This window comes from Primulina eburnea, chromosome 13 (genome assembly GCF_022965805.1).
Source record: "Primulina eburnea isolate SZY01 chromosome 13, ASM2296580v1, whole genome shotgun sequence".
In the NCBI taxonomy this organism is placed as follows: Eukaryota; Viridiplantae; Streptophyta; class Magnoliopsida; order Lamiales; family Gesneriaceae; genus Primulina; species Primulina eburnea.
The window spans coordinates 33,921,710-33,945,922 of NC_133113.1; the positions used below are offsets into that span (position 1 = coordinate 33,921,710).

General features: G+C 33.7%; 3 protein-coding genes across 7 annotated transcripts; 2 read left to right on the forward strand and 1 right to left on the reverse strand.

The window, feature by feature from the left end:
• Positions 1 to 899: 899 nt before the first annotated feature.
• LOC140809173 (type IV inositol polyphosphate 5-phosphatase 3) lies at positions 900 to 7,936 on the forward strand. Of its 2 annotated transcripts, none has more exons than XM_073166667.1 (10): positions 900 to 1,158; positions 1,234 to 1,378; positions 1,455 to 1,526; positions 2,645 to 2,717; positions 2,851 to 2,955; positions 3,155 to 4,013; positions 4,707 to 4,891; positions 6,130 to 6,238; positions 6,903 to 7,045; positions 7,423 to 7,936. In XM_073166667.1, the coding sequence occupies exons 1-10, from the start codon at positions 1,117 to 1,119 to the stop codon at positions 7,634 to 7,636; spliced, it is 1,947 nt and encodes a 648-aa protein (XP_073022768.1). In that variant the 5' UTR covers positions 900 to 1,116; the 3' UTR covers positions 7,637 to 7,936. The 2 variants fall into 2 exon arrangements, with proteins under 2 accessions (XP_073022768.1, XP_073022769.1); XM_073166668.1 differs by having other exon boundaries at positions 1,279 to 1,378.
• Positions 7,937 to 9,620: 1,684 nt separating this feature from the next.
• On the forward strand, positions 9,621 to 12,849 carry LOC140809847 (uncharacterized). Its single transcript, XM_073167602.1, has 10 exons — positions 9,621 to 9,675; positions 9,767 to 9,828; positions 10,382 to 10,501; positions 10,595 to 10,694; positions 10,785 to 10,865; positions 11,194 to 11,243; positions 11,333 to 11,483; positions 11,560 to 11,616; positions 12,160 to 12,281; positions 12,406 to 12,849. Exons 1-10 carry the CDS (start codon positions 9,661 to 9,663, stop codon positions 12,617 to 12,619), a joined length of 972 nt encoding a protein of 323 aa, XP_073023703.1. The 5' UTR covers positions 9,621 to 9,660; the 3' UTR covers positions 12,620 to 12,849.
• A 1,400-nt stretch (positions 12,850 to 14,249) lies between these two features.
• Positions 14,250 to 24,035, reverse strand: LOC140808793 (carboxypeptidase SOL1). 4 transcript variants are annotated; one of them, XM_073166058.1, is made up of 15 exons: positions 23,836 to 24,035; positions 23,135 to 23,225; positions 22,926 to 23,021; positions 22,595 to 22,625; positions 22,423 to 22,479; positions 22,044 to 22,139; positions 21,401 to 21,523; positions 20,644 to 20,748; positions 19,336 to 19,382; positions 18,159 to 18,284; positions 17,919 to 18,021; positions 17,138 to 17,200; positions 16,658 to 16,741; positions 15,620 to 15,683; positions 14,250 to 14,631 (listed from the first exon to the last, which is right to left on the reverse strand). In XM_073166058.1, exons 1-15 carry the CDS (start codon positions 23,930 to 23,932, stop codon positions 14,330 to 14,332), a joined length of 1,485 nt encoding a protein of 494 aa, XP_073022159.1. In that variant the 5' UTR covers positions 23,933 to 24,035; the 3' UTR covers positions 14,250 to 14,329. The 4 variants fall into 4 exon arrangements, with proteins under 4 accessions (XP_073022159.1, XP_073022160.1, XP_073022158.1 ...); XM_073166059.1 differs by having other exon boundaries at positions 14,250 to 14,613; positions 23,135 to 23,228; XM_073166057.1 differs by having other exon boundaries at positions 23,135 to 23,228.
• Positions 24,036 to 24,213: the final 178 nt, after the last annotated feature.

Consider the following 24,213-nt stretch of genomic DNA (forward strand, 5'->3'; position numbering starts at 1 on the left):
TAAGAGTATTACTTTTTATTGTGAATATGAGTAGGTTTGACCCGTCTCACATATTAAAATCCGTGAGATGGTCTCACGTAAGACCAAATATCTAAATAATATTGTATCCCATTTCAAGGGTGGACTTGGATGTCATAGTTGAGGGGCCCTTCGGGAGTTTTTATATATCGAAATTAGGAAAGTAATTAAGTTGGTGACATCATGAATCCTCCGAGAAAGCAGAAAGCGATGGGGCTTGTTTGGCTTCCGTGCTTTCCTCGAGTTTCTTCAAGTGTAAAATAACGTAATTCAGGCAACGTTATCATCAATCGAACCACACGTGAACGACTTGCCCCTACAATTGATAGCTCTAAGTCAATAAAAATTTAATTCACTTACTAACGCACATCGAAATCATACCCAATTAAATAATAAAATCATCTGCTAAAATTCACATATATATTATTTAATTAATAAGACACCAAGGAGTGATAAATATAATAGAAAAATTTAGTAATATGTCATCATATTATTAATTTTTCATGGTTGATGTACATTAGTTATGTTATAAACAATTTATATTTAATTGTTTAGAAAAATGTTGGTATATATATATATATATAATATATATATATCAAGATCCTCTGTTGGGTTCAGAGGGTACTGTTTATTTAAAAAAAATATTTTGTTCAAAAAAAATGGCATTTTTATAATTTAATTATTTTAAAATCAAAATAATATTTTTTATATCAAAATATGTGATTAATAATCTAATTTAAAGTTAGAATTTTATTTTTTATTACAAATATAGATCAAAATAAATTTTTTTAATAAACAGTATTCTCTGCCGTGGATTCCCTACGGTATAGGATCCTGATCCATATATATATGTGTGTGTGTGTAATGTTGGTTAACTAATACAGATATAGCTCTACAGCTGGAGGAAGCACCTAACTTGTATAACTAATTTGATTTAAAAAGTACAACAACCGTATATGGAGGTGTAGCATGTCGTGGTAACAGCCACCGTGGTTCTACTTACGCGCCGCCGCCAAAATTCACACTCTCTTTTGCTGCAAATTATTGTATTACCAGTTGTAATTGCTGACACTTTGCCTTTAGAAACACTGTTTTATCATGAAGAAACTCAAAACGAGAAACCACCACCAGCAACCCGAGGTAATGTTGCCTCGCTTCTGGAAATGTTTCGATTACTATTATCTATTTCTTGGGATGACCTAAGAGAGGTTGCAGAGGAATTGGGCTGAAATATTGTGTTTCGGTTGCACGTGCCTGCAGCTTTCATGGCGGCGCGTGGTCATGCGCAAGTGGTTCAACATATCTGCTAGCGACTCCGATTACTCAGCTGATGCTGAAACCGGATCTGATTCCGATGAAGGTCCTTTGTCCATCATACGGCGTCGATTTACTATTGCGTTATACATATTTTCGTCAACTTCTTATGGGTTTTACAGAATGTTTTGATTGGCCAAAAGAATCGAGATGCAAGAACGATAAATCCGATGGAGTTCAGCTCGATGTTGATGGTAACGTGTTTTCTCTTTATATTTCCTATCGAAGTTTCTCAAAAAGGTTCTCTCTTTTGCTAGCCAACTAATTTGATCAAAGATTTTTTGGATAAGAACTATTTATGAAGAGTCTTGCATTGTTGAATGGAGTATGGTTGCTTAATCTGATTACAAAATCTCAACTTTTTCGGCTATGATATGCTGGACTCGCTCACTTAAGAATTTGGTAATACGTGGAAATTGTTAAATCACCTCTTGGATTTCAATAATTTTTATTTCTGCCAATATTTAAAGATTCTTGTTATATATTTTTTCGAATTTACTCTTGAAATATCTGGATTTTCATAATTTATTGATCTTGGCAACTAATTTTGCTTTTTCGGGATATTGATGAACGTATCAACTATCAAGAATCTGGCATTTATAGCGATCAAATGTCCTATCATGACGATGTGCTGAATAGAGAGAGCAATTTGAGTTATCGCATTGTAATGAAGAGCAATGGCTTGGTGTATCAATGCGGTTAAATGAACTGCTTTTTGTTCATATTATAGAAGAATCTTGAGCTTATTAAATTTGCCGCATTTTCATGCAGAGCTTGAGAATCTGGACATGCGTAGGCTTCGCCCTTAAGGAAATAGTTCTTGACTGATATTTAGTTTCCGAAGTTAAGTGCTGAGGATCTACGCTTTTGACGCAGTATTTGAAAGATGCTTTATGAATTTATTGAGAGCTCAGGGTTATTAATGCCAAGTTTGAGGCTAGAGTGTATTTTAATATCTCCGTTACATAGTCGGTTTGCTCTCTTTATATGTAAATATATCTGTACGTTACATTTTAAGAAAAAACAACACTCTCAGCTGGCTGTTTTTTCACACCGATATAGCATTTCTGCTAACCTATTACGAATGGATTGTGTCGAAATAAACAACTGCTTAGCATAAGACGACATTTCATCTGTCTTTGCTGATGCAAGCACATACAATTTTGACTCTCACCCACAGTACCCATTTCTCTCTCTAAGTTCAGTTTTCTTATCCTGCTACGTAGTGTAGTTTAGTGTTTATTTATCTCTTAAGTTTCAAAGTTGAACTCTAGTTGTGATTTATGTTGCTTATACAATCACTCAATTTCAGAGGCTCTTCCCATCTTAAGAAGACGAAAATCAGAGACATTTAGAGCTCAATATATCAACACAAAGGAAATCAGGTATTCTTTCTGTGCATCTTTTATATCAGATCGCAAACTAGTATTACATTCATATGCAAGCTTCTCAAATGTATTAAGGCGGCGACGGCCAAGAAACATTTTAATTTCCACGATCTTGTCTTCAACTAAGTAGGGTATGCACTGGCACGTGGAATGTCGGGGGAAATGTTCCTTCTGATAATCTGGATCTTGATGGCTGGTTAGATATTGATGAGCCTGCTGATATTTATGTAATTGGGTGAGTTCGTTATTTTTCCATAAATTCCCATGATTTGATATCTACAGTACTTTCAGTCAATCCTATCGATATTGTTCTTGATCTCTTTTCTAATGCGCTTCCATTTTTATGTTAATTTGGTTTTTGCTATAAAATATTGCCGTTGGTTCTAATACAAGATTTTTTTTTTTCCATGTCACCACACTTTATAAACCTTCAGTTTTCAGGAGATAATACCATTAAATGCTGGTAATATATTTGGTGCTGAAGATAGTCGTCCAGTTTCCACATGGGAAAACATTATTCGTGAAACTCTGAGAGTTCCACCAGCGACTAAGTTTAAATGCTACAGTGATCCTCCTTCTCCTTCAAAATTTAGGCCACACGATGATGCCCCAATTATTGAAGATGTAATAGCTCTCGAGTCTGACAGTGACATTGAGGAGGAGATTTATCCCGTGGATGAAGAATCAAGCGAATTTGATGAAATCAAGGATAAAATGGTCAGAGAGAAGTTGCTTAACTTTGAGTCCTGTATCTCAAATGACAATGATAGCTTTGGAAATTCAGTTGAAAAGGAGTTGCATCTAAAATCTTCTTTTTCAAAGAGGTTGGACAGATTGAACTGCTTAAACATGGAGAATTCCGAGGAAAAAGTGGAAGCCCCGAGTGCCCAGTATACCAAGAAGTTCACTGAAACACTTGGTGGGACAGAAAGGATAGGCTTAAGCTGGCCGGAGCGACCTCTACATCTTTTAGCACCGCATATTTATGAGAGATCAAGTTCCATGAAATCTCATCTATCTTTCAAAGCCTCCAAATCATTCAGAAAATGCAAGTCTTTTAAATCAAACATGATGCCAGGAAATACAATGCCATCTGATATGGCTTCTCTTGTGGAACTTGACCTTAAACTTTTATTAAATCGAAAGAGACGCCCCCCTTATGTCAGGGTATTAAGCAAGCAAATGGTTGGGGTTTTTATTACCATATGGGTCCGTCAGAGCTTGAGAAGGCATATACAAAATGTGAGTGTGTCAACTGTAGGAGTTGGTGTTATGGGCTACATTGGTAACAAGGTTTGTTTGTTTTTCCAAAACTTGGTTTCACTTTGGTAGATACGTTGTTCTGTAATTGTCTTTATTCTGTCAAAGAACATAATTTGAAATTGTCCCTGTTCTAGCAGCTGATTGTCATTGTTTGCCTTAAAACCCACAAGACACATCATCCATTGTCTGTTTATGTTTGAGTGGTCCTTAGATTTTGCCCTTTATCGAACACAGAGTAAATAATCTGGCATGAGGATCCCTTCCCCTTGCACTTTTGGGGAAATGAAGTGATAGTGTTTGATTTCTTTAGGAATGAGAAATAGATTTGGAGAAATTAAAAATAATAATGGCATATGATTTCGTTTTCAGAAGGAAAATTCACTTAAACATAGCATTTCCTCGAGGATTATAATTCTCGTGTGGAAGTTTTGTAATATTAACAACCAAATCATTTATTTATTTGAAGAGCTTTCTATTCAATGTCCATAAACTAACAAGAATGGCAAATCACACAAAATGAATACCTAAATAAATCAGTCTATAATAATGTTTATAGAGTCGGTCTGATGGAATAGTTAATTATGAGATCCCTCATTGTATTCTTTGAAGATCAGGGAAAATTAATGATACTGAAATTGTGACGTATTTTGTCTGTGCTACTTTATCCAACGCTAAATCCATTCTCGGTTTTGTAAATATGATGAATGTTCTTGTTTCTTTCAGGGATCCATATCAGTTAGCATGTCTATATATCAGACACTCTTCTGTTTTATCTGCAGTCATTTGACATCAGGCGAGAGAGACATTGATGCAGTCAAAAGAAATGCTGATGTTCAGGAGATACATAGGCGTACAAGATTTAGTTCAATCTCTTCAGTTGGCTTTCATAAAAGCATCTATGACCATGAGTTAGTTCACCAGTTCCTATATCAGTTGCTTTTCTCCCCTTCTTACTGTTTAGTTGGTAATTTATATACGACAATGAACATCTGCTCATTTTTCTTCGAATGACATATGATGTATATAAGTATTCTTGCTCGTCTCGCTTCTTTTTGGTGCAACAATTATTCTTCAATATATGTAGACTTGTGTTGATTTTGATAGGATTCTTTGAATAGATTCCTACAAAATAGTCTTTTATTAGGAGTCAAATTTTTTTAAATAATAAAGATCAAATCTAGAGTTTAAGAAACTCAATATTCTAGAAACACAAAATTCTTATGCAAAATCTTATAAAAAAAGAATATAATTTAGGAGATAAAATTGTGTTTCAAGACACGTTTCCTTTAAGTGGAGACTGGAGAGATAACACAACATAACAGAGGATTCACATGTCTAATGGTTCAATAATAAATGACTATAAACTCCATATGGTTCAAACTCTAATAATATCTCTCACAATCATCACCCTGTTGTATATGTGAAAATAACTTGGGATAAATATGGTTGGAAATTTTTCTTTTACCTAAACAATAAATGTTTCCTTTAACTAAACCACGATATTTTACTTCTTGAGTTCCTGGGCATTCCTTTAATGAGTGAGTTCCATCTAGTTCATGATCTACTTGAAATCACTGAATTTGTTTCTAACTTGTATCTTTTGCTGTTGATTAATTAAAGGGTGCATTAAGCGTGCATTTTATATCTAATTATCTAATCGAATGGTTTGATGTTGTCCAGGGAGAAATCCTTGATTGGCTCATCATAAACACATTTGGGCTATTTGGAGGTGTTAAACTTTGGTCAGGTTATTTAACCTTACCATTGTTATCAAAATCCTCCACTAGTACTTTGGGTTGAACTATCTGCTATTAATATATATGTTATCTAGTGAGAAATCTCCTTCATTTGCTGGTTCCTTCTATAAGGTTATATAGAGAGATTCATGTTTTAGGTTCTAACCGGTTCATTTGATCTAACAGTAAAATGATAGCTGTGCAAAATCTTATCTTACTGTTATGAAAGTGGATTTACTTGTACGAATGCCTGCTTAAGATTTTCCTTTTACATATGTATTGTTCCTCTCAAAGTATTTATATCTGAAACAGAAAAAAGTTGGAGAATTTTCGCATTTTCTTCTGTTGTTTTTAGCTGTGTTGTAGCATTTTAAATCTGAATGGTGTTGGCAAATTTCATCTGCTTTCAGGAGAGTAATCTGGCTTGGTGACCTAAACTACCGCATCAATTTGTCTTATGATCAAACAAGAAAGCTAATATCTCAAAAGGGCTGGTCTAAATTAACTGAGTCGGATCAGGTGACTGTAGATGTGTTGTTTCTTTGCCAACGGTTCAATTTTGTTTTCTTTTAATCTACAACATCCGTTGCTTTTAATATTTTCCCTTCTTGTCAATTTGAAAGACTTTGCATCTCCTAGTTGGGGTGATACCATGTACCTACATGTATATGCACAAAGGTAATAAAGAATCACATGCCATGCTCCTCTAGATGAGTTACAAAGACTAATGGGAAAAAATTGGAATCTAGAAAAATTAGCATCATACAGAAGTCACCGAATAGCAATTTATGCGGCTACATATCTTATCAGCATCTAGATCAAAATTCCTGATCATTGTGCATAAATAAGCCTCAGTATCTAACGATGAATGAATAAGTTGAACTGGACCCCCTTGATTGAAGCCTCTGAAACTTTTTTAAATTCCCAAAGAAATGTTTCAATTCTAAGCATAAGCACTAATTCATTTAAATCACGCCTAATTTAGCACAAGAATCCTGAATAAGAATGAATATGATAGTGTTGAGAATGTCAGCCGAAACGTGTTGATTAGTGACATACTTTGATCAATGTCGACAACTCTGGCGTGTTTTAGGTCCATTTTTTGGTTGTCTTCTGACATTGATTTGTTGCATTGACTTTGGGATGTTTCTCCTGATATACCGACTATCTCTTTCGTTTGCAGCTTTGCAAAGAATTTAGAAAAGGTCGTGCATTTGATGGATGGTCCGAAGGTACTTTGAACTTTGCGCCAACTTACAAATATGTATTGAATTCTGAATCTTACTGCGGAGAGGATCCTAGGTCTGGGAGGCGAACTCCAGCATGGTATGTTTCAATTTTTTCCATTCTAAATAAAACATCCAAGAAATTATTTACGGGTCTCATGGGCTTTAACCTATAGAATTAGCTTGAACCATATGAAAAATTCCCTGTTTCTCCGACTTTTTTTCATTAAGCACGTACATTATTTTTTGTTATCTTTTATCAAGAACTTTCTTGCTATGGAAATGTAATTCTTCCCTGGGTTCTCTCTCTCTCTCTTTCTTTTCTTTCACTGTCTCTGTATGTGTTCAGAAATAATCTCTGTATGTGTTCTAGAAATTATTTCTGGTAACTAGAATCTCACAAAGCTCAAACTTTGTTGCTTATTGTTTTAAAAAATCTACTTCTTAAATTTTGTCTTGTGTTTCCATTTTGTCCAGGTGTGATCGCATCCTAACTTTTGGAACAGGATTCAAGCAACTAAGCTATAAGAGATCTGAACTAAAACTATCTGACCACCGTCCTGTGAGTGCCACTTTCTTGGTTGAGGTGGAAGTATTCTCCCCAAGGAAATTGCAGCGAGCACTCACTTTTACTGATGCGGAAATTGAAGAACGTGATATTGTCATGGACATTGGACCAGCAGCGCAATGAGACGGCCACAATCAGGAGAGGTAGGTAGCTGTAATTCTGAAGAAAACTAGGAAATCCTGATTTTCGTCTATTTACACTAGTTAGTAGTTCAAGTCATTGGTGAAAAACTTTACTGATAAAGAAACATGTCCAAGTTTTCATGAATTGTAAGCTAATCATGTTAAGGTTGTAGTTTGAGCTCGGTTATGATCAAACCACAGTTACTCTTGAGTTGTTTACTCGTACTGGGCATACAACAGCAAGAGAACTCTTGCTTCAAAACTAGAGACTCTAACTCGATATTTTATTCCTCTCTCATTATTTGCTTCTGTTCTTGCAATGATCAATTTGTGTCAAGTTTTTTAGAGAACTTGATGGTTATTGGCGCACACCTTTTACTCTTTATGCATCTGCACCCGAGGTTTTATCTTAATTAGCCTCTCGGCAAATTGCTTTCAAATTGTCAGCACTCTTTTATTTGGTAAATGTTATTAAAGAATTGGATTTGACAGTTAAAATTAATATTATTTAAAAAAATTGTTTTACTTGTTATATTTTAGATCTCTTTATTATTAATGATAATACAAAATTATTGAAAAAACAAATTTCCGGAATAAAATTTGCATTTTATTGATTTGGGTACAAAACTGATAAAAATAGCAAAAATTATAATAAAAAAAATATGACATGATATGGAAAATCAATCAAAACGAAGAAAATATTGGTGGGGCAACATAGAAATATAGAATACGTGGAATATTTTGAGCCCCGCCCTACGATTGATGTAGGATAACACGACGTAGATCGTATGAAACTGCGGAGTTTTTTTACATTCATACTAATATTTATAAAAAAAGTGTTATGTTATATAATTAATATTAAAATTAATAATATAATGAATATTTTTAAATTTCAAAAATTAATATATAAAAAATGTTTATATTATTTGAGATTATATTTAAATGATAATAATAATATTTTGTCGTTAAATTGATTTATTTATGTTGACCGAATGAAATTGTTACTAATAAAAAAATATATAGATATTAAATAATATATATTTTTTTATTTATCAAAATTTTAAACAATTAATATTTTTTGAAAATCACAATTTTTTATTTATTAAATGAATAAATTTTGAATAAAAGTTTTTATTATTTTTTAGAACATGCTAAAAATATTTATATTGAAATTATAAGTAAGATTAATAATAATAGTAATTTACGAACGATCATTGTACCAAAATTCATGACAATATATTTTTAAAAAGTTGAAAAACATAATATTATATAAAAAAACTTCATACTTTATTTAATATAATATAGATTAATAATAATTAAATGTACAAAATTAACATAAAACTCAAATATGTAACTAAAATTAATTGAAATAATATAGTTAATATATACACTTAAATTTAATTGATATTTTTAAAGAATATCAAATTCAATTTGAATTTTATACAAAAATTTTCATATTAATTATAAATTTATTTTGAGTGAGTCTCATGTGAGACCGTCTCACGGATATTAATCTGTGAGATTGGTCAACCCTACCCATATTCACAATGGAAAGTAATACTCTTAGCATAAAAAGAAATACTTTTTCATGGATGACCCAAATAAGATATCCGTCTCATAAATACGATCCGTGAGACCGTCTCACACAAGTTTTTGCCATTTATTTTTATAATATTTAATATCATTTATTTTTATAATATTTAATATTATAAAAATGAATTAATATTAATAAATATTTTTTTACCGTAATTTTTTTGGCAAACTTAAGTATGGTAAAAACTATTATTTATGTTTGTGTGTATATATATGGGGAAGTTATTGAAAAATACCCAATCAAAAAATTTCTTTGGCTTCATTCTCTACCCACAAAATTGTGGTACTATGTCATACAAAATATGGTACACTTAGAAATATGGTACTAAAAAAATACCTAGGAACTGAACACAAAAAAAAATGATGGCTGGCTACTGAACCCAAATTTCCCGTATGTAAAGATATTTATCTCCATTTCATCATCACTCCGAGATGTTTCTTGTCAAGGTAAGAAAATAAGCTAGCATGGCGACCGCCGACTTTTCGAATTTTCCTCTGTTGTTTCTGATATATTGGTGTTCTTGTTGCATGATGACAGCCGTGGAGAGCTTTAGCCTTTGGGGTTTATGGGTACAAGAATTTCACTAAATCTGGTTTTGTGTAAGTCCCCGAATTGGTAACATCTACGCTTATTGTGCTGTTTTAATTTTGTGTTCTGTTCTTGGTAATATTCCAGAGTAGGTTGCGTTTCAGCGTTTTTCTCCTGGCCCCATCTTATCAAATTTTCTGGAAATTGATGGAACAATTCTGGGAGTGCGCTTTCTATTCTCCAGTTATTGGCTGTGCCTTTAATAGATACTAGACTGTCCAACACCTTACAATTGTAGTAATATATTTTCATCTGACTCATCCTCAATAAATTGGTTTACAAAAACTCGATCAGTTTTATGCAAGAAAAAAAAAAAGATGATCTTTTTGTAGGCTGTATGTTTAAGGTATGTGATCATCCTCAATAAATTGGTTTACAAAAACTCGATCAGTTTTATGCAAGAAAAAAAAAAGATGATCTTTTTGTAGGCTGTATGTTTAAGGTATGTGATATTCCATACAATTTTCTTGTTGGGAGTCAGACTGTTGAGTTATAGGAGTTCTTTTTGGATCATTCACTCTATGCGCGCAGCGATTAATAATTTAGAATACTTTTCAATGTTAGGGAGCATTCAAAAAAATTTCGACCAGAAGATATGGAAGCGCGAATAGAAGGGAAAAACTGTATTGTCACTGGAGCTAATTCTGGCATTGGTTATGCAACTGCTGAGGGTCTTGCATCGCGGTGCAGATTCTCATTTTGATTTCTTTTTATATTATATTCACAGCCAAACTTTCATTTATTGAATGGTTTGAATTTGATTCAATATTTATGCAGGGGGGCAACTGTATATCTGGTGTGTCGAAACAAGGAACGGGGCGAAGCAGCTCTTTCAAAGATTCAGGCTGCAACAGGCAATAAGAACGTTTTCTTGGAGGTGTTCTTCGGTTACTTCTTGTCAATCTAATAGGCATGTTTTAATATTTCAATTCGAATAACCGATTTTTCTGTGTACTTCACCTCACAGGTTTGTGATATTTCTTTAACTAGCGATGTGAAGTCGTTTGCCTCCAATTTTTCATCAAAAGATAAACCCGTTCATATCCTGGTAAGTTAGACTTACTACAGTATTCCATCTTCAGAAAATTCTTATGACATTAGGCAAAAATTTATAAGAAATGAGTAGCTAAAACTTTTAAAACCAACCCCTTACTTCGGTTTAAGTTGCTTAGTGGTGGAGAAAAAAACTAGTTTTAGAAAATTTAACATAGAATATTAACAGTGTTTTCATTCAAGGGGTAATTTAACCCCTCACCCCACTACTAGATTCACCCGTCGTTGACTCCCTTACTCCAATCTTAGTGCTTTACAATTAGTTTAAGATGCATCAGTTATAAAACAGCAACTTGATAACATTAAATTTTGATGTGTTTAAGGTTAACAATGCTGGTTTGCTTGAGAATAATCGTCTTGTTACCTCGGAAGGGTAAGCAGCTTTTCTTCACTTTATGAACCCTGCAGTCTGCCACAGCCAATCCATTGGAAGTTGATTTAGTGATTTTTAAACGACGTCAGGTTTGAGATGAATTTTGCTGTAAATGTTCTGGGCACTTACACCGTGACCGAGCTGATGTTGCCATTCCTGGAGAAAGCTGCACCTGATGCTCGAGTAATAAATGTTGCATCGGGCGGAATGTACACTTCTCCCTTGACGGACGATTTACAGGCGTGTTTTCCACAATTTCATTGTTGGCTTCCATTTTATTCATAACTGAGTTTATTTCTGAAATTTACCTATACAGTTTAGTGGTGACAAGTTTGATGGAGTGGAACAGTATGCCAGAAACAAGCGGGTGCAGGTAAGTTTATAACATTGGAAAGCTAAGCATAAAAGAATGAAACCCTTTTGTTGATTAAAACACGTTTTTTTTTTCTCTAAACTTGTTATTGGAATGATTTTGTTAAATATATTCCACCATGCGCCAGTTCAGGGCAATGCCAGTTTTAGTAGCTTCACGGAGCAACATATACGTTTTCTTACTAAAGATCGAATCTAAGAATTCAGTTGAGTGTACATAAGATTAGTACCATGCATGAAGTCTCATTGCTCGGTTCTTGATGTGGGGGACGCGTGATATTTTTCCCGCTACCCACGTAGTATATTTATTATCCTGAACAGCACAGGTATTGCTCCGCTCTGTATGTTCGCATAATCTTTTTCTATTCATACACATGTTTTTCTTCATCGTTGCCTTTTAAATGATGTTTGGATGCATGGAAATAAGTTACGATGCTTAATAAAAAGCAGTCACTTAAAAATATTTGTGAGATGGTACAGAAGAAGCAGAAAAGATGGATAATGTTTCAGGACAGAGTGCACAAGCTGACGCATTTAATTTTAGGTGTCATTGACTGAGAAATGGGCTGATAAATACAAGGATAAAGGTATCGGCTTCTACTCAATGCACCCTGGCTGGGCAGAGACGCCTGGAGTTGCCACAAGTTTGCCTCGTTTCTCAAAAACGTAATATTTTTCTCATCATTTGCCCGTTTGGAGTGCATTTCTTTGTCACCCGAAACAACGAGTTATTGCATAAAATATGCAGTTGCCCCTGTATAATTAAATGACATGCCAACTTGTTTTCCAGGTTATCAGGAAAACTCAGAACAATTGAGGAAGGTGCAGATACGATAATCTGGTTAGCTTTACAGCCAAAAGAGAAGCTTGTATCTGGTGGATTTTATTTCGACAGGGCCGAGGCACCAAAACACTTGCCATTTGCAGCTACAAAAGGCTCCCGTGTTTCTATAGACTCCATTGTCGATCAACTTCACTCGTTTTCCAATATATCGCCGAGTTAAACGTGGTGGTTGTATTCCAGAAACGAAATTTCATTCGAAATTACAGATATTGTTTATTTTAAACTGTAGTATGGTATCTGCTGTGTGTATGCTCTATCGGTTAGGCTTTATGTACAAGAGGTGTCGGTATTCCCAGTTGAATTATACTTATGTTATGTTTGTAATGATTCAGGTGCTGAGATTTGAGCTTAAAATCCCAAGTAAAGAAATCAGAGAAATTTTTTCATTAACTCGCTTTGGTAAAGAAATGACTATTTTGAGGATGTAATCGTAAGTCATGTTTGTTTCATTTTCTGACTTAGATCTTATTTTCTTGATTCAGATCCTTTGGTACTTATTTGATATCAAGCAACACCCATCATGGGTTAATTTCTCTTAATACCCGTCTTACTCATTTACAAGATTCAAATGTGAAATCTTGCACAAAAAAAAAGGAATCAAAATCTTTATCACCTCAATTGTCTATTGGTTGATATTTTTTTTTATTATAATGATAATATATTGAATAATTTAATTTTTAATCCTAGATATAAAATTTCAAATCATATTATATTTAATCGAAATATAATATAATAATTAATTAATGTTGAGAAGATTAAAAATAAATGATTTGAACTCCATAGTACTTATCGGCAAATGATATCACTAGCGACTAAAGTACTAGTTAATTTATGAAATTTTTGCATTCGATTTCCCCACACTTACCTCTTTATTAGGCAAAAACTTGTGTGAGACGGTCTAACGGATCGTATTTGTGAGACGGATCTCTTATTTGGGTTATCTTTGAAAAATTATTATTTTTTATGCGAAGTGTATTACTTTTTATTGTGAATGTGGGTAGGGTTGACCCGTCTCATAGATTAAGATCCGTGAGACGATCTCACATGAGACTCACTCTTATTATTAAACGTCAAACTGATAACATCAAAAATATCTTTCTAAATATTCCTCGATATCCGACTGTCACAGAATCTGAGAATCAGATCATCTGCTTCCGAAAAAATATCAAAGAATTTATTGAGAATCTTACATAATATATTAGTTTTTTTCTAGATGAATTTTTGTCTCCGGTAGATGATCAGAACTTACGATTGCCAAAAAAAAAAAAAGAACTGTCAGTTTACTATTACGACTACTATTATGGTGGTTGGTTGAGGCGCTCGCTTCAGACTGCATGCAGCTGCAAATGATATCGTTTGAAGCCAAATACCAAGAGCAAATGCAGTAAAGAGCGATTAAATTTTGTTTCTGAAATCCAGTTATTATCATCATGGTCGAGAATTGGACATCAAATTACATAAACCTGTCGGTCCATATTTTCAAGATTCGCCTCTACATATCTAATCTGATGATTCTGATCCATGCATTATCTCAGGAAAATGTACAAGTTCTTTATTCTACTTGTCTGCAAAGAGTTGGAAAGAAAAGTATCTCATTTTACCTCAAGATTTATCAATGTCCAACATGGAAAATTAGGAGCGAAGGACTAATCCTTTGCCATGCAACGAAATATCGATTTGTTCAAGATGGGTTTTCTCGATCTTCTGGACATGGGTTGTTAAACCCGAACTTATGGCTCGGGAATAGTCGGGTCATTCGGCTCCTAGCTCATAGCAGCTGGCTCGTTAGCTGCAGAACTACTAGCTTAAATTAGATTGCGATTCAAAAAGGAAAAAAATAAATACCAGAAACATTTACACGACTGCACGTTTAGGCCCTAATCATCTGTCTATGGTTTACGTTATTCAATTTTGATCTAACCCTCCTCTTCATCAAGAAGCAGAGAAATATCAGAATCAAAATCAGTGGCGTTGAAATTTGCAATTGCTGCCATGGCAAAAACTCCATTACTTCAGCAGCGATCTTGTTCACAAAGAAACAGCTAGAATCGAGTTGAAGTAGATCACCATCATGAGTGGTATCAGGATCAAGAACAAAATCTAGCTTCGCAGCTGCTTCTCCCAGTACAACACAAGCCATCTTCGATCTGTATCCTGGCATCGATGCAATAACTGCAAGAGTTTTATTTTTTGAATGATAAGGAGATTGACAAGAGAAAGAAACGATACAATTAAATTAAGTGTAGTTTATCTCACAGAAAGAAGCCCGGTCGAAGTCTCTGCTAAATACATAATTTTCCAGATAATTTATCACCTCCAAAAGGTGATTATTTGCCACATTAAATTACCACCTCCACCCCCAAATAAAATGGAATAAGATACACAAATACCATATTTTCCCAAAAGCTTCTCCTCCAAAAAATAAACAGCTGGCGATAAAAAAAATTGAGCAGATAACAGGAAAAATAATGAATTAAAGTCAGAAAATCAATGGAGATCTTGGAGATGATTCAAGCAAGGGTAAGTGTGTAGGATATAAAATATGCACTTACTGCATGGATAAAACAGGTTTTTGTTGCCATTAAAGTAACGAGGACTAACCCTTTTCTGTTGGAGCTAAAAAATTTGAGACTCGGTATTTTTAGTTTGGTATTTGTAACTTGTAAGATCTGTCTGGAGAAATATATGATAAAAAAGGAGGAAAAAGATGAAGGGATCTAGATACTGAATGCTGTAAGTTGTATAAAAATTTAAATCATCATTTAATTGATCGGAAAAACAAACATTTGAATAATCCTCGTGTACCACAACTTATGCTCACATCATACTTTTTACACTTCAATTATAAATCACATCAGCACAACAAAACGCATTGCAACGAAATGGACAACTCCTTTTCTTTCTGATTTGGCTAGCCTAAGTCATAAAATTCATGAACTTACAAGAAACACAAGTATATAATCTTCCTAATTAAAATTGCGTTATGGGTAAGGTTATAAGCTTCCGTTCTACTCCTGATGTATCAAAACCAACAATTACAATCATGCTTTTAGAAGCAAGACTCATCCAACCATTCAGTGAAGCTTTTCCCTTAAAGAAAGAACACAAGGTAAGCAACAGACAAAACCAACACTCGGAGAAAAAATTTCAAGTCAGTTACCTTCATACTTCTCTCTGGGAGGTAACAAGCGATGGTAATCAGCAAATTTTTTGCCAGCTGTAATCTGTAAAAAATATGAAGTCAGCCAGAGGTACAAAAATTGAAACACACGACCAAGCTGAGGCACGCTGTCTTATAAAGCAGAAAGGGGAAAAGAAAAGGCAGAATACGAAATACACGCACTTTTTCAAAAACATCCTGACAAAAATATGAGAGATTTTCCACTAAAACATTAGATAAGTGTAAGGCTTGCAACCTCTCACATGTAATACTTCTCACATGTGGTAACATAAGAGAGGGAGGGGGAGGAATGGCAAAAGTAATTTTGGTAAATTAATATCGAACAATGCAAGTTTTTTAAAATAATTTAAAACATACAATAATAAATTTAAAAATGGAAGTCATGGGTATATACCATAAGTACTTAACTAGAGACACAAAAAATTATAACTAAAACAAAATAAGTTAGATAATACCCAAAATATGCAAAAAATAATAGTTTATAAATTAAAAATATAAAAACATAGGAAAAAAATCATTGGAATTAAAAGTTATTAAAATCATAAAAATATGTGACACGATTAAATTTAATAAGAAAAGAAAACAGCGGTGAAAAAAATAAAATAACGAGAAATAAGTAAAAATTTGGTAAAATATGAGATAGAAAAGACATTTTATTTTGTATAACTATAAACAGAACCCACCCAAAAGTTTTTGGGCTACTTCTATTTATCATTCTCTAGAAACAGATGCTCCCAAGTAACACAATCTACCTATGTATTATTTCTCGAGAAACAAATAAAAGAAAACCTGTTTCTAAGCCTCTCAAGCATGACGATAGACTAATGTTTTTACACATGCATTTGGAAACCAGAGCCAAATGTCTCCTCTCATAGTGATGCTGCAAATTATGCCCCAAAGAAACGCCTTCTTAATCACTTATTTGCTAAAAGAACGGGTACGTAATTCTAATCTTTTTTTTCAGAGAAACATAATATCTTTAATCAAGTAAATGACAATGCCGGTGAATGATTGTACCGTTTGGTTTATCCCCTGGATAGCAATTGACGCAGGCAAAAGTCTTCCACTATCTGATGAAATAATTCTTCCATGAATTCCTGTCTACATGATAAAGAAGCACGAATCAATAACATAGAGTAAACCCAACTTATACGAAGCGGCAAAACTGTGAGAAGCTACTTAATAGATGCTAACACATACACCTCCTAAGATCCTAAGAATCGCCTGCATTTCATCTGTTCTATATCTCAATGACTAAAATTCCAATTTTCCAAATCCTTTTAAGTGCGAGTCTGATAAAAGTTCAAATGCTCTGTGAACAATCTCGGCGTGCTTTTATAATGAAATACTCATCAAGATACAACTTACTGAATCTTCTAATCGTCTAAAGCATGTTCAATAATAAAGTAAAAACCACAAAGAGGAGGAAAACATTCCCCCCGAAAAAAGAAAAATACCGTTGAAAATTCAGGTTTAAATTTGTGTGCTTTAACTGACCTTAACTAAGCTTGCCACCATGTTCAGCATGCTCATTCTATTATATTCCCATAGAAGCGGAAGCTGTGATATTAATAAATTTGTTAGGCAGGATATCAAACAAAATTTTGCCACGCAATAACAGCAGAGAGTCAGAATTCCAGTTATTAAATAAAACAATGAAGCATAAACCATTTACATTTAAACTGTTGTAAAATGACGCTTAAGTTTTTTATTCTCCTAATAGAATTTAAACCTATCAGGTTTAATGTCAGATAGATGTGATCTCATAAAAATAGAAAATCCCCTACGAAATAAATTCTCAAGAGGTATTTACAGCACCCATCAATTGTACCACGAGAAACTATATGTGAAAATGCACTGCTCATGAAGTATGAGCCTTCAGAACTCAACTTCCAATTGGATGAACATGTAAATTAATGAACCAAGTAACGTATTTTTTAAAACCACATAATCTGTTGGCCAGAGGATTACACATCCATCTGCATTGGCCTCTTGACATGAACTTTTAGGTTAGTTGTCACAGTCATTTCTGATATTACAGACGTAGGATCATATTATCTCCTGACAGCATAAGCCGACTTCTTTGAGTCGCCTACAAAAATCAAACTGAGTTTTCTATAGTCCGAATCATGCCAATTAAGAATGAGAATTGGAAAAAATGCAGGCGATGACAAATAAATTTGTAGTGAGTTTAGACCTTATGGAGTAAAAAGCATAATAAAACAAAAATTATGATAATATTACGCGTCATCGAAGAAAATTCAAACAGAAATTTAACCTCATTAGCGTTAGGCCATTTGTTGTCGCTAATCTCCAAAGTCAGTTCAAAGCATCCAAAGTGAATGTAATTCCAGTCTTGCATTCCACCATATATAGGATACCTACAAAAATAATGCATTTAAATCACCAATAGTTGGGATTTCAAAAAAATGCAGGAAATTAGCAATGCTGAAAGCAAAACATTTGATGCGCTTTTCAGTTTTCGAACTTCATGATTATGCACCTATGCTAACAATACCAGAATGCTCCATTTGTAATCCCCCCTGGAAATTCCTCACTCTGAGACATATTATAGTGAGATCTACTGTACAAAGTCGCCAAAAATTTGAAAGTGTTGTCGTCTGGGCAGCCATAGTAATTTTTCCTGCAAACGACCAGCGATAAATTAGAAACCAACAGGATACCCTTGATGTGATCCAGCCAAAAACTGCCGAGAACAACCAACCAGGAATGATAGTGGGGCAACAGCAAGCAGTAGTGCAAGTCATAGTAAGCAACCATAATAACTTGACAACGATAACACAAAAGCCTGGTATGTATATATTATGATTATTAAAATATATTCACTTTGATCCATTAAAAACAGAAATAGCTTGATCACAAAATTTGCTGGGATTGTTTGGCGTGGCTGTTGAAACCAGATTCTTCAGAAATTCTTAATCTGGAACAATTATCCCTTGACCTACCTATTAATATGGTGACCTACCTATTAATATGGTGACCTACCTGTTAATATGTCCAAGTAAGAAAAATTAATTTTTACTGCATGCATTCCTGACTCAATTATTAGATGATCATTTGTGTAGTGAGGAGTCTGGATATTGCAACTACAAATACTATTATAAGAGGTTGCCAACAAATAAAATTAGTGGACGGAAAATTTTTTAGACAGAACACTTGCACGCACACACAAACATACATCAAAATATTGCTTACAAAAGTTCACCGGGAAAAATTATTTTGGCATTTTCTAAGCACAAACAAAAACTGTAAAGGCTTCTGAAATAAAATATCACATGGTATTACTTTGGGAACAATATGCCAGTCAATCCGGACCAATAATAGAGAGTTAACGGTCATACGAAAAGTTTGCAACAATAATTTCGTCAATATATGAGATCTTTAGTCGTATGATATGGACAAATTTTCAGAAGAAGGGGATATGAACTTATTCTAAAAGTACAATTGTACAAACCAGTTATTATATAGTTAAAGTCAACAACTGATTCACAATCTTCCTACTGTTTTTACATTTATGGCCACTGAGTACAGATCTACAGGCAATTCAGAATCAACAAAAAATAAGGGCAATAACTTAGAATTAGAATCATGAGATGAAGAGTCAGTAAAACAGATGCAGCATCAAGGGCCATAGTACTTGAGATTTCCAAAGGAATCTCCTTCTAGAAACTTACTTTTTATCTTCTGTTCCATCCCACGGATAATTTGCAACAAGTGCACCCTATTAGAAAAAGAAAAAACCAAACAAGTTATCAACCTTCTTGAAGGTAACAATAAATCCATGAACATCTCTATCTCTATGCATTGAGCAGAAGAATATACAATCACCATCAAAACAAGCTTACATCAGCAGCTTCATGCAAGAGTTGGTTACCATATTTTTTGTTTTGTTTTGTAGATGACCATGGTATATCCATTTCCTCATCTTTTTTCAATAAAAGCAATCTCTTTTTCTTTTTTTTTTTTGCATAAAAATACAATGTTCATTGCTGTATCTTATTATTCAGTTTCATCGATGACCATGTGCATCAAAATTCCCTATTTTATAAAGAAACACCGTCTCTTTTTCACATAAACCATTATCATCTTTAAAAACAGTTGCTATTCATCTGATTCCACGATCTAACTTGTGCTGTGCTTGCTACTAATCTACTTTAGCCTACTCATTTTATTCTCTCTTAATTTTAGATAACTACCTCACTCGTGCTGAAAAGTTTATGGGTAAAAACATAAATATATGGGCAAAACTGTGATATGTCGTATATGGCCGTACAATCCAATGAGCTATTCTGGACTTGAAATTCCTGAAACACTTAAGGGGGGCAAAATGTTAGGGGTCATACATCTTGCTGCCTTGGGACAACTGCAAATAATCATAAAAGAACGAACAAATAGAGGCAGCTAGTGGCCAGTTGGCAACCCAAGAACATGGCATAGATGAACAGATTAATGGAGTATGTCATTGTTAATTTGGAAAAATACTCAGCTCCCTCAGCTCGCGAACCTGCTCGATAAATATTTGATTCGTATTCGAACTTATCGAACTTGAGCCGAAATTATTTTGTTTGATAATTCGCGACCAGTTCGCGAACCATAATATTTAATTAATATAAGTATATATTAAATATATATATTTCGAGTCTTTCGGACTTTTCGAACTTTCGAACCTTCGTTCTCGAACCTTAATATCTAGAAAATAGTTCGATTAGCTCGTGAATATATTCGAACATTTCGAGGGAACTCGAACATCATTTAGAGCCGAAAAAATTTAAATTTTCGAGTTTCAAATCGAGCTCCAACTCGACTATACTTAATTTGAGCCGAACACGAACCTTAAATTTTTACAAATATTCGGCTCGATTCAGTTTGCTTACACCTTAATTACTGGCCAATATCTTGAAAACAGGAGTAATAGCATACTGGAATACTGAACATATTTATGAACTATCAAGCTTCGAGCAAGAGAGATGAGAAACTATTACCCCATGCAGACTGGCAGATGCTGTAAACCTCATCTCCTCCGACCATTTCATGATTGCTTTAGTTTCAGGTTGTCGCAGTTCCAAATCATCATTCATAGGAAAGAACTATGTCAATCATGTTAGATAATCCTCTATTTAATGAGAGGCCCCAATCAAGAATAAATAAGGTAAATAAAAAATTCACAGTTATTAATTCAATATATTTGTATAACGAAAGTTTGCATAAATCCTCAGGTGGTTTTAGATAGCAGAGTATTCTATTATTGAGATTAGGAGTAAAGAAAGCATAAATATTTTTTTAATCGTTAACATCTGAAAAAAATTGAATTTTTATTCACCCCAGACATTTCGCTAACAATTTCAGGACCCGGAACTTGTTTGATTAGTCAAAATTTTCCAATGTTAAAGTTTGAATATCACATAAAAATGTTAACCATGTCTAATACTTCTCAATAAATTGTTCGTGTTTGATAGTTCAAACATCAAGCTTTTTGAAGGACTTAAGTGAGGTTAGGCCTTGACACCATAATTTGGTGTTGATCTTAACAGACACTGTAATTTGTATAAACATTTTCCGAACCCCTAGTTTTTCAGTATCATCCTCTTATTCCTATAAATTTATTCTAATAATAGAAATAACTTTTTAATCAAGTTCACAACTCAAGTAATCCAACTATAAGGCAAACTTAACGAGAAGAAAAAAATCCTGAAGAATAAACAGCATGAATGACATGTAAGGTTACCATGCAACAAATACCTGGTCCGGAAAATCACGATTTAAATCAATGTTGTTTGCATTGCCTCGACGCCTTAGCGCATATCCATCGGGATTCATAGATGGAAGCAAATGAAGGTGGACATTCTCCACAATCAAGGTAGCCTGTGTGCAGAACAAACTACAAATAAATCAAACTCTAAGCAATTCCCAATCATAAATTACATGAAGCTGATGCATGACATCTAGATCCCAAAGATACTGCATAATAACAAATAAGTAACTAGGCCAATAACTACTTGGGAAGTTGAAAGCAAGAAAATCGTTAGAAAAGTGCGAAATAGCAAAATGAGGATATTGAACCTTACAATTAAACTAATAAATGTCTATTCATATGCAAAATTTCAGGAAGCAACATGTTTAAATACTTTCCGAAAAGGTCCATCTAAAAAAAGAAATAAGGTTAAAACTGTCAACTGGTAACTACTACTTGAGAGAATCCGCCAAAGCCATCAATAAAATTGCTAGCTTCTAGTTCAGGATCGGAAAGTAAAATGGGATTTGAAATAAATAGCACAAATTTTGTATCAACCTAATAAGATAATGCTATAAGTCAGTGAAAGAAAGGAGTATTTGTTTGTAATAATTATACCAAAGCAAAGACAGCAAAAGAAAAAAGCATTACCAATGGGTCATTCATGTAGTTATCACAGATCCAACTACCTAGTCGTAATAGAAGCTCACGACCTACAGGCTCATTTCCATGAACATTTCCAATGAACTGCGAAAACGAGGAAATCAAGGTAATCATTCACAATACAGTTATGCCATCTGTTGCTGCACATAGAGAATTGTTGATCTAATTCGATCGCATTAGGAACAATAGAGAACACATGGCACCAGCAATATGATCGACCCTTTATAAGCAAGAAACAAAGACTTTTAACACTCAACTGATCCTTAAGTCACTATAGCACAATTATAACTCTATCACACATATAATGGTTGATGATACTGCCAGAATTAAACATCATTAAGGAATATATAGGGTACAGCATCACTACCTTGAAAGCAGGTTCAGCTTCTCTTTGTCCAGGTCTGTCAGAAAATTCCAAAACCCACTACAGTCCCAAAACAGGAGATTAGGCTATCGGTATATGCTTACCCACTAAAAAGTAACTTCAGAGTGAACTGGTGCATTATTTATAAATAAATCAGAACCAGCAGAAGCAGTACCAGTGGAACTCCAAGTACACTCTTTCCAACACTGATAATGAAAGAACTCAAAAAATCAATCAACAAGAAAATTGAAGGATAAAAAACAGATCATCCATGCAGAATTTAGATAGCATAAAGCATCTGACTGTACATCATCACATCCATAAAATGTCCAAAAGTGTATATCTTCATCCGGGTTATGCAATAAGAAACAAAATCTACATCTTAATACATAGCAGTATATAAACTTCTTATTTACATTTGTGATAGCAAAATTTCTGAAAAAAAATCGCTGATTCCAACCATTCTTTTTCTTGGGGCTTTCTGAAGACAATGAATCATATCTCACCTGTAAATTCTTGAAATGTTGCTGCATCGATGGTTTAATTCTTTCATAGCCTTCTCAAGATCAGAATTACTCATATAGCCTTGAGCTAACTCTTCACTGGTAAAAATCAAAATTTGAAAATCACAGCAGTCCATTAAACAGCTATATAATCCTTAGAACAAATTTAATGATCCAAAGTAAATAAATAAGAAGAAAGTCTATGAAGATACAGCTTCTGTATGTATTCTTCCTCAGTTATACTCAAGTTGTTTTCGTCCAGTAAACGCCTCGCTGAAGGGCTATACACCTCGTCAACATAACCTACTGAAAATAAATTAAGACTTCCTAAGATACATTCAACATATTGTCGCATTAATTTTGCCCATAAAAATTTTATAAGAAAAGGCTAAGAAAAAGGAAATTAGAGCAACCAATAAACACTACACACCGTCATGATGAAGTTTATATGAGCTGATCATGAATATCAGGGAGGAAAACACAATTTCAATTTCATCGTCCAGAAATACTAAACTACCCATCAACAAAAGCTCAAACCAGAATATAAGTACAAAATTCCTCACAAGTTGGATAAATAGATCAACACATTAGAATTTATCGAAAAGAAAAGATCTTTATTCTTCAACTTTCAGCATCCAGAAATACTAAACTGCCCATCAACAAAAGCTCAAATCAGAATATAAGTACAAAATTTCCTCACAAGTTGGATAAATAGATCAACACATTAGAGTTTATCGAAAAGAAAAGATCTTTATTCTTCAACTCACAGTCAACCAACCAACACCACCAATATCACTACAAATCAGAATTCAATCCACAGGCACTTGAGCAATAAAATAAATTCCAAAACAATATTTAAACTCGAAATCAAAACTAAAAAAAAAACATGAGCAGATCAAGAGTGCAGAGATACACGAGCGGTTAGAGTGGTGAAGGTCGCGGCGTCTAGCTATGGCGGAGCAACACAGCGAGGATAGAGTTAGACAGATAAATAAGAGAGAGGATTTCATCGTAGGTGTCCTCTTCGGCTATAATTCATCACAGCGTGAGAAAGCCACCTGAGTTTTTTGATTCAGGCGGAGTTCTACTGTTAAAATTCTCTTCTATTTTTCATTTTTTCCTAACCATTTAATAATAAATACTAAATTGATTTTTAGTGAAATTTTATTTAAAATTATATGTTATTTATATATATTTTTAAATTTAATCCTTTCTTTATCTATGTTTTCAAATATTTTTAGATACTTTTATCATTCTTAATAAAAAAAATTAAAAAATCACATATTTGAAA